Raw genomic sequence first — 11,696 nt, 5'->3', positions numbered from 1 at the left:
TGTACTCAATATCTAATTGAGGATCCAGTTCTGATAAGTTAACACAAGGAATTTAAGTAATATGAAAGAAAAAGAGATTTGAGGCTTGAAATTTTATTAAATGAAAAATTTTGCTTTTATAATTATGTAATTTGTATGTAGAAAGGGTCATATATTAATGTTTTTTTCACTTATAGACCATATAACAAAGAATTTATTGTAAGAATGTAAAAGCACATGAATTTCTTAATTGTATTTTAATGATATGAAAAAATGGATTTTTTCATTCACACCTTTTTAAAGCGTTTCAATTGGTGTCTTTTGCTTTTATTTAATATCTTTTCTTCATAAAAAAGTTTTCATTTTTTTTTCTTTCAATTGCATATTTAAAAGGTATAACATTTCCTTCAGTAAAGTTTCACTTCCATTTCCAACCTCCAAACTTAAAGTCAGATATTTAAAGTAAATTTCCAACTAAGCACTAAACATGTTAATTATTTTTTGTGAAAACTTTGGTTGCTAAATGATAAGTTTGCTAGAAATGTTTATTGCAGTTTTTAATGAATTTTTCACATTTGTATAAGTCATTAGAAAAGTGCTGTCCTTGTTTATTTTTTGCTATTGTCTGTTACAATTAATATTATCAGATTGAACATTAAAAACCCACTTATTAAATCATATAAAAATGAATGATTGTATGATTTCTTATTCTTCCTGTACAAGTGAAACATTGCAAATTTTTGACTATAGATTCAAGAATTTTGAACCCAAATCAGCTTAAAAGTAAGAATACTTGTATTACACATCACTACTGTTCCCATCTTGCTTTTATTTTATAATTTTGACATAAAAATTTTTTTATTTTATCATTGATAAACCTTTTAATGATATTTCTTAAAGGAAAAAAAACAACACATTATACGGTTCTAAAACATAACTATGTCAACTCAAAATATTATTTTTCCATGTCTAATAACTTAGATACTTGGCACTACTGTGCCACTAATTCTTTCTCTTAACGATAGGAATAAAACTGTGTTATTAGAGAATTACAAATTTATTATCATAAATTAATGATTTTTACTGAATTTTTCTTAAAAAGAAAATAATTTTAAAGGAAAATAAACTTTGAGAAGCAATATGTAAAAAATTGAGTAAATTATTTATACATATTTTTAATCAAAACATTAAAATCAATGTATCAGAAATATTTGTAATTAACATTTGTGACCAGTTTGGTTCTGATAAGGATTTTGACATTTTTCTGTTCCTCACTACAGGGTCCGGTGTTGTGATAATATAATATTTTGAATATAATTCAATAATTTATAGAAAAAAACTTCAAATAAACCTTTACTGGCCTTTATGGATTGTGTGCCCGGTCAGAACATCATGTCCAAGGCATACACACATTTCAGTTATATCATTTTATTTCAATTAGTCGGTAATTTCTAAACAAAAATTTCAAATAGTCACGAGTGGTCTTTATGTGCATCAGATTTTTTACTGTACCCAAAGTGCACAAAACAAAGCTTGAATTCATAGTATATAGCAAAGTGGATGTTTGCAGCTTTCAAAATTCAATTTTTAAAAAAATTGATTACTTGTTTTTTTAAACAATTACACCAAAAAGTACATAAATCATATCATCTTTCAAGTAGGTAACAAATCAAAGTAAAGATATTTATAATCAAATTTTAAGTTGAACACAATAACAATAAGCAAATTAATAAAAATAGCTAAATATAATTCTTTGCATAGCACTAATAATGAAATTAGATTTTACGATTTAAAATCAAAATTATTTTTAAAAAAAATAAATATATGTATTTTTTATTGTTTAGTTATTGTAAAGTAAATTTTTTTAAGTGAATTTTTATGTTATTCTCAATTATTTTTTTTCTTTCGAGTAAAAGAACAATTGATTACATAATGTAAAAACTAACAGAATAAATAATATTGATTTTGTTTTATTAGAAAACTATAAATGTAATTTAAAAGCCACTTTAAAGCACTACTTTTTATATATGGTTCAAAAAATTCTTTGATGTAACTTTATTCTTAGATGTGATGGTCATAAAATAAGTTAATTGTCTTGATATGAAAATACTTACATCCTCTATTAATTACAAAATGTCAACCGTTAGAAACTGACTACGTAGCTTTGTTATTGATTGCTTTGTTATTGATTATTGATTTTATATTTTAAATATTATATAGTAATAAGTAGGAAAACTTTTAAAACATTCATGATTTAAGTAAAAGTGTAAAAACAATAAAAACCTATAATCAGGACCCTTAAAGTTGACTTGATTGCAGATTTTTTCACCTTAAACATTAATTACATAATAAAAAATATCAGTTAAGAAAATAGTTTTAATTGGACAGCATAGATACAAAAAATTAAGTTTTTCTTAAAATACGCAGTGAGATGGCAGATAAATGCTTTCAGAAATCTCGATTACTAAATTGTAGTTTATAAGAAAAATTTGAATTTTGTTTATTATGATTTGTTTTTATACGCTAAAATTCAATACATAAGAACCTCAATCGATCCTTCTCGGGGAACTATTCTTCACAAACCACAGATGCAGGAAAACGACGACTGAGGGTTAACTTTTAAGAATTTGGAAATGTATGGAAATTAATACAATTGTAATAAGTATAAAACATTTAACTGAAAAATTATTCAAAATATTTACAGTGCAAAAAAGGGATAAATAAATGTATTAACTTCCTTAAAATATTTGGAAATTTTGGTTTTCTTAGGACAAACAATAAATTTTTAACAGCTGTTACAGATTGTAGTTCATTTTCTGAAAGTTCCTGTGAATACAGAAAGCTCCTTATTGTTTTTAAGGCTTTCAGACCGCCTGCAAATGTTTATTTTAATTGGTTGTGTTAAGTTCAGTCTTCATTGGAATTATATTGCACTTCTTCTACTTTTACAACTACTTCTTTAACTGACTACTTCACAATGTTTTTATCAATTGATGCATAAACATCAAACCTGTTGCTTCAGGTGTTTTACCCAAATTGTAATAAATCCACACTTTTTCTTTCACTATTAGCATTAGGATTCAGAAGATATTGTTCATCTTCTCAAAACAAATTAATTTCAATATTTTTATCAAATGTTGGTAAAAATTCTTAACAAGGAAAAAAGTACATGTAAGGAGCATAAATATATCTTGATTAGAGTAAATTCTTTTTAGTGAAATATCATCTTAAAGTAAAAATAAACAGAAATTTAAAAAAATTGCAAGCCATATTATTTCAAAAAATAAAAATACCTTATTTTAAGAAGCCTTGACACTGACTTAGCTTATTATTGAGTGAGTGTACATAACTCAACAAATCTACTCATTATTATTTTTTCAAGATAATGATTTGTGTTAGCCTTTATTTAAATGTTACAAATTAAATTTCAAGTTCATTTTTCTTAATTTAAATTTAAGTTTAATGTTACAAAAAATTAGGCAAGAGTCAAAACTTTCTTCTTTACACAGATTTAATATTGCCAATATGCTTTTAAACATTTAACAGTTAAAACATTCGCACAGATTCTGTATTGTAATGCATGAATGAAAGTCTACAAATTTGCTTGCAATTTATGATCACAGAAAAATAGTAAAAATCTAAGTTGCCGCTTTAAAATATAATAATTTTAAATACACTCTCCATTCATTATGTAGAATAAATAAGTACACCTATGTATCTCAAATTGTTACTATACATTTTTGCATACCTTGAAAATTTTACTTGTCAGAAAGTATCATCAATAGTTATTTCATTGGACTGTAAAAAGAAAAATTTAAAGTATGGAAATAATTAGCAATTAAAAATTATCACAAAAATTAAAAACCATGAAAGCAATAAAAATTTAAAATGACAGCTTTTTCCATGTTCAAAAAAATACTAGTACATAAAAATAAGGATTTCAAGCCAAAAATAAAATAGTGCAAAATTTTTAGCAAATATATAACATCTACTATCATTTTTACTAAATTAAAGTCCTGTATAAAATAAAATTATCCAAAAATAACGAACGATGAATACCAAAATGAGAATCACATAGTTTCATACAAGTTATAATTAACAAATTCAAGCAATGTTATTTTTTATTTTATTTTCAATAACGTGCTGCATTTTTTATTACTGAAAATATTTCAAATTTTTACAAAATTAGTTGCCAAGTAAAAATTTATTACATATGATTTACTTTTTACCTTTAACATTCTCAATCAATGTAACTTTTTATCTGGCCAACTAATGAGAAAAATTTGTTCAAAACTTTTGCTTTAAGCAATTTCTAAATTGAATGAATGATACGCAAGACTGAACAGAGGTTTTATGTGCCTCTGGTCAAGATCTACTACAGACCCATTCCTCAAAATACAAAAATCCTATTTTCATATTTGTAGAATGTTTTGTAAAATTTATAGAATATTTGTAAAATACGTAGAATATTTGCAGAATATTTGACTCTAAATACAAAATTGCAGTTTTTACTTAGATATAAAAAACTTTCTTTAAAAAAACTATAATTAATAAAAACTAAATTTTTTAAAAAATATTTTTGATAGAGCCCTAAGCAGACCCAACCCCAGAACTATGTCCTTCTTCATCACCCCTTGAATACCGCCATAAACAAGAGGACTGAGTGAGGTAACAAGTGAAGTACTAAAGTAAAAATTAAGTAAATTTCATACAAAACAATTTATTATATGCTCGTTATTCATGTAAAAAAAAATTCATAGCCAACTTTTAAAGTTTTACAAAAAAAATTTGGAAACATAGATATAAATTTAATACATAAATAATCAAGTTAGTTCATTAAAAAAAATATCAGTCTCCAAGTTCAAAAAGAACTATTAAAATTAGAGGACTTTAAAAAATATCAAGAAATTAAAGTTTAGAAATTATATTAAAAATATAATTTTCTAATAAATAAGCTTCAACTATTAAGCTTTTTTTTTAAAAAAAAAATTTATCTACCACCTAATAGTTGAAACTAAAATCTGCCAAAATCATGATAAATGTAGCTGCTTACTTTCATATTATAATAAATTTAAGTGTTAATAATTTTTATACCAGAATAATTGACTTTGATAATTGTTTCAAGCAGTTTAATCATTCATTTTTCAATTCATTGTAATAATCACTTCAATTTTCCAACATTTATCTACTGACATATCCTGCTTGCAGATACGACAAAAATACAGATAAATGTTGACCTATAGAGTCGTATTTCATGTAATGGTATATGCTAGGTTATAGGTTCAATACTATGTTTTAACATGACCATTTTAATCTTGTTATTATAATACAGATGCAGACCAGGCTCTGATAATCAAGATTCACAGATACATACTTCAGAATAATATTAAGCAAAGGACGGAAACAACTAATCTAGGTTCATTTCGATTGCGCAAGTAATTTCGGCAACTAACTTATCTATTTTTTTTTTCTTCTTTAAAAACATTACTTATAAATAATAATAATTAAAAAAAAACTGTTTAATTTATTTGCACTAAGTAAGTCTGCATTAATGACTTTATCGCCTACCCAGGCAAAATAGAAATATACCTAAATTTATTTAAAAACTGTTAACAACTAATTGAAATCTAAAAACCAATAACATGAAAAATATATTCCAATACTCCATGAAGTTAAGAAAGAAGTAAAAAATTAAAAACAGGAGAAGTAAACAGCTAGGAGAGAAAATTACACAATACATGCTCAGGATTCTAATTTTTTGTTTTTATTTATGATCTGTACTTTACAAAACTTATTTGCATACAGTGCTAAGAATGTTAAAAAAAATATCAAGCATGTTAACCATTCCAAGCTTCTTCCTGTTCCTTTTTAACTATCATAATTTTAGACAACAGCCAGATTTTTATAATTCCCAGATAAGTAGCTGATCTTTAAATGCTACATTTTAAGATAATTATACATTAAATCCAGAAACTTGTTAAATATTAGAACTTTATAAGCAGATCCTGCAGTAATAAATTACCAAGTGTTTTAACAAAAGAAAAACTAACACCATATAACCGTTGAGAAAAGTATTAAGAATGAGTAAAATACAACAATAAGAAAAATGTTTGTAAAATAGAGTTATAATGATGGCTATAGCTTTTTAATAACTCTTAAGAAAATGTTAAATTAATCTATAGATTAAGATGAATAAACAAATGAATGTGTGCAGTGAAATAGTGAAGAAGCTTTATCTGATTATTGAGATTGTAGAAGTATATATATATATATATATATATATATATATATATATATATATATATATATATATATATATATATATATATATATATATATATATATATATATATAAATGAATATTCTTCATAATTCCAAGAGCATTTAAACCCTAAAATTAGAATTATTAAAAAATGGAGAAACATTAAGCTTAAAATAATGATTTAAGCAGAAAAAATGTAGAAACTTTAAAACAAACCAGTTCTAAATTTTGACTAGGAAGATGGGCTTCGACAGTTTCTAAGCGATACTTATGTGAAGCTAAGCTCCTCATTTCACCATAAGTTTTCCAATCGTGAAAGGCATGGCTGCTAAATTCTAAAATAGTTTGTAAAGGCAATGTTCAACATAAGCTGGAAAATGATACAAAAAAAATTTATAAACATATAGAATACACTTTTATAAAAAATATATTTTATAATTAAAATTTATAAATGCATTTCTCTATTTAAGACTTAAACTAAAGCAAACAAGTTCACAGAGTTCAGACATATTTGCAAAATATATACAATATTCCAGTGCTTTAATTCTAACAGTTTTTCCTTCCTAGCATAAAAAGGATAGCAGGACAAGTGGAAGAGACATATTTCCTGGAAACAAGGGAGCTTTTGTTTCACAGTTGATGTTATCACTGGCCCCACCCTGATTTTCGTCATTTATTCCTTTCTGATTTATGCTTCTCCACTCCACGCCCATTTCTTACACTCTACAGCTGTTCATATGGCAGAAGGGAAAGAAAGACTTCCTTCTCTTGTAGATAGTGGTCTCCAGGAAGTGAGTCCAAAAAAGGATTAGGGAGGGGAAAATTCCAGGTATGCTGACCATTCCTTGGAGTAGCATTAAACATGAAAAAATAAAAAGCACAGTAACAGGTGGAAAAAATGATGAAATTTCCAGTGTGGTTTCTAAAAAGCAAAATTTTTTGAAGGAAAAAAAAAAAGTAATACTATATAGGCCGCCCCATTAGATATGCCTACCTACTAAATTTTCAAGTTTTAAATCAATAACGCCGCGGCCTATCTCCGCGAAATTACGGTATATATATATATATATATAAAATATTATATATATATATATATACACTTCTCTTTTATTTAAAGTTTACTTGTAATAAGAAAAAACATTGTAATTTTTATTGTATCATTTCTAATATTTGGCTGCAGATTTTCAGAATTTGGCGACACACAAAAGTGCCGCAAACAGTGGTTGAGAACCATTGTTCTAGACAAAGATATTTCATGCATAATTTTAATAATATTGAATGCAAGCAAAGTTAAATTTTTTTTTAAAAAAACTTCACCAAAAGAGTCATGTCTGTAAAAGAATAAAAATTCAGAAAACAATATTTTAATTCTTAAAAAAAAATCAGAAAACAAATAATTCTATTTAATTTAGGTTAAAAATTACTAAGCTAAATTATTCAGTTGAATAAATAAATATTTTTTATACTAATAATTATGGTAACAGACAAGGCATAGTAAAAAAAACTCTTAAAAGCTTCATCAACCAAAGAGAACATTCAAAGTAGATTATTTCCTTTTCAAAAGTCCCCATCCATAAATTCCAATTGTGTTACTTAAAAAACGTAAATAAGTGATGACAAATATGGCATGAATTTAAGGACAGCTGTACTTAGTTAAAAAAAAAGTTTACAATTTTATTAGTTGATTTTTATAATCTTTATAGAATCTTTTTAGAGTATTTAACACTTAAGTACACTTTTAGAGTATTTAACACTTAAGATACATGACAGAAGAGAAACATTTTAGGGTTTATTTAAAGAACCACTATGCTTTAAGTTCCCTCAAACTTAACACTTTAAATACTATTTTTCTAAAATACTGTCAAAACTTATCAATAAATATTATTGTGAATACTACTTTTCTTCTTTATTCTTATAATTTTATATTTTTCAACTTGGAAAGTATCCTACAAATGCTCATTTAATAGACAAAAATTATGTAAACTTTAACATCTTCAAGAAAAAAATATTTTTCAGATGGCAAACATATCCGGAACAAAAGAATCCGAAAAAAAAGGGGGGAATTAATAATATACCAGAAAATAAAAGACATAATCTTTTCAAATGCTCACACGATTACATCTTCAAAAAAAAAAAAGAGTGCTTTCCAATATTTTATCAATATAGCCAAAGCAAAATATCTCAATACAATAGTGTGAGGAGCAATTAAAGAAAATTACAACAAATAATATAGAACACATTAAGTAAAAATATAATGTAAAGACAGAAATTAAAATAAAAAAACAGAATAAAACATAAAATGAAATCTATAAAACGAGTAACGAATGAACTTACATAAACGGGTAATTTTTCAAGATAATTTTTTAGTGATAATCCAAGAAAAACCTTCTTTAATAATATTGTCAATAATTTTATTTAAGTATTTAAAGAAAATTGTGCCAGGTTTAGTTAGGTAATTATGTTCATCTATAGGGGTAATTACAAATTTTTTCTGTAGTTGCTTAATTGATTGAACAATTTTAGAAAAATTTGTTGAATTGTTATTTAAATTATCCTTATTATTGAAAACAAAGTTTTTAAAGTAATAATAAACACCCTATTTCCATTCTGTTAACAAATCTAAAGATTAAGAGAATCTATTCTTTAAACTTTAACCAAAAACTATTTAACCGTATCTTTAAACAAAAACTATTGAGATCATTAAGAAAGTATTTTGGAATTTTATTAATTGATGTATGGTAAATGGTCTAAATTTTGTGCCTTTTATCATTAAATTCCTAAGTTCTAAATTTTCTATAATATTTAAATTACCAGTAATAATATGTTTATGATGTATATCAACAAAATTAAAATATTTCTCTTTTTCACAGTGACTTTCATAATCGAATATATTTATCTTCCCTAAATATTTGCTTATATCATTATAATTAACTATAATTCTATCAAGAGATTTATTATATTTAAAGCTTTAAACTATGTTAAAATTAACTAGCTTCGGCTATCTTCGGGTAGCTTCGGCTATTCCGTGCGCCAGTCCCAAGCCTGGATAAAGGAGGAGGGTTGGGCGTAGGGCTAGTCCCTCTACCCCGTAAAACATCCCTGACTACAGAAACCAAAAGCATATCGGGCCAAATTCTCTTGGCGGAAGCAATGACTTGTGAAATTCCAAATGACAGTTATCTAACCTGGAATGAGGAAATCACGCCTATGAAGTGTCGAAGGGAAAGCCATTTGGAGCCTTCGATGCGGAAGAAGTCATTGATGAAACCTAAACACAAGTTACGAATTGGCGCTTGGAATGTAAGAACTATGTACCAATGTGGGAAAAGTAGACAGGTATCAATGGAAATGGATAGATACCAATTGGATATCTTGGGAATATCAGAACTTAGATGGACAGGTTTTGGCAAGATTAAAACTGGAAGTGAACAAATCATTTTGTACTCGGGAGCTGAAGAAAAGCACGAAAGAGGCGTGGCGCTAATCATTAATAAAGAAACAGCGAAGAGTCTTTTGGAATGGGAACCAATCAGTGAAAGAATTTTAAGAGCACGATTTTATTCAAAATATATTAAACTATCAATTATTCAAGTGTATGCACCAACGAATGATGCTGATGAGGAGGAAAAGGAGACATTTTATGATCAACTACAATGTGTTTTAAATCGAGTTCCAAAACATGACATGATAATTCTTATGGGAGACCTTAATGCTAAGGTTGGAAAACGGATTAGTGATGATGAAACCTCCATGGGAAACGAATCACCGGGTGAGAGGAACGAAAATGGAGAACTGTTTGTTTCCCTGTGCGAACTAAATAGTTTAAACATAGGTGGGAGTAGATTCAAGCATAGAGAGATACATAAATGTACATGGACCTCACCAGACGGAAGAACAAAGAATCAAATAGATCATATTGCAATTAATAACAAGTTCAGGAGCTCACTAAGAGACGTAAGAGCGATGAGAGGTGCCGACGTTGGATCAGATCACTACTTGATTCTTGCAATATTAAAACTGAAATTAAGAAAATCACCAAAGAAGACGGGCCATAAAAGAATAAGCTATGACATTGCTAAGTTAAAAGCCAAAGAGTGCAGACAAGAATTTTCAATCGAGTTGAAAAACAGATTTGAGCTGTTAAAGGAAGAAGAAAATCATGGCAACACTAAGCAATCAGAAAATGAGGTGAAAGGAAAAGTTGAAGAGACTTGGGAACATATCAAAAACATTTATTGCGACGTAGCAGAAAAAGTGTTGGGTAAAAAGAAAGGAAAGAAAAGCAAAGAATGGATTACGGGTGAAACATTAATACTAATTGAAAGCAGAAGGAAAAAGAAAATACAGATGGAAACTACAAAGTCTGAAAGATTATTTAATCGGTATAGACAGCAGTATAGTCAAATTGATAGAAAAGTAAAAAAGTCAGCCAGAAAAGACAAAAGGAAATATTTCACAGACCTTGCCAATGAGGCTCAAGATGCAGCGCAAAAAGGACAAATAAGTACTTTCTATCAGAAAGTGAAACAAATAAAAGGAAATAAACGAAATTCGCAATGTGCAGTACGAGACAAAAACAATAAGTTACTTACTACGGATAAGAGCATCGAAGAAAGATGGAGAGAATATTTTGAAGATACGCTTAACGCACACCATGTTGAAAATTCTGAGCAACTCCCAAATGTTACATTAAATGTAGCATCTACTGTAGATTTTTCTTTGGAAGATATCTCGCTGGATGAGGTACAGAGTGCCCTGAGGGCCACAAAACCAAAGAAGGCTGCAGGGAGAGACGGAATTGTGGCAGAGATGCTTAAGGCAGATTTTAAAACCGCTACAAGACAGTTGCAAAAGCTCTTCAATGAAATCTGGAGAAATGAAAGAATACCAGAACAATGGAAAGAAGCAGTAATAGTGAAAATTCCCAAGAAAGGCGATTTAACAAAATGCGAAAATTGGAGGGGCAATAGCCTACTTTCCATACCGGGAAAAATATTTGGAAGAATAGTTTTGAATAGACTAAAACATGAAATTTATGGAATTTTAAGAGAAGAACAGGCAGGTTTCCGCAGTGGAAGTGGAACAATGCAGCAAATCTTCACACTTAGAAATATCATTGAGCAAAGCTTAGAATTTAACACCTCTTTATATTTAAACTTTATTGATTTCAGTAAAGCCTTTGATTCAGTTAAGAGAGAGAAATTATGGGAAATTTTATCACTTTATAATATACCAGAAAAATATATTAACATAATCAAAGATATGTATGATAACAGCAAAGCATGTATAGAAGTTAATGGAGAATTAACTGAATTCTTTTTAGTAAAAACTGGCGTGAGACAGGGATGTGTTTTATCGGGATTTTTATTTATACTGGTGATAGACTGGATTATGCGAAACAGCTTGAAAGATCAGTGTTTTCATCATAGAAAAAAAATGGGTGAGAATTTCTCAC

At 27.4% G+C, this 11,696-nt stretch overlaps 1 protein-coding gene across 1 annotated transcript; it reads left to right on the top strand.

Annotated features, from left to right (window-relative positions):
• Positions 1–9,391: 9,391 nt before the first annotated feature.
• Positions 9,392–11,372, top strand: LOC147806887 (uncharacterized). The gene is made up of 2 exons (XM_087168624.1): positions 9,392–11,204; positions 11,290–11,372. The coding sequence occupies exons 1-2, from the start codon at positions 9,392–9,394 to the stop codon at positions 11,370–11,372; spliced, it is 1,896 nt and encodes a 631-aa protein (XP_087024750.1).
• The last annotated feature ends 324 nt before the right edge of the window (positions 11,373–11,696 follow it).

The sequence above is a fragment of the Parasteatoda tepidariorum genome, chromosome 7 (genome assembly GCF_982258835.1).
Source record: "Parasteatoda tepidariorum strain Cologne lab strain chromosome 7, Ptep-v5.0, whole genome shotgun sequence".
Taxonomy (NCBI): domain Eukaryota; kingdom Metazoa; phylum Arthropoda; class Arachnida; order Araneae; family Theridiidae; genus Parasteatoda; species Parasteatoda tepidariorum.
Note: the sequence above shows the minus strand (reverse complement) of the source record. Positions and strands in the feature narration are given on the sequence as shown.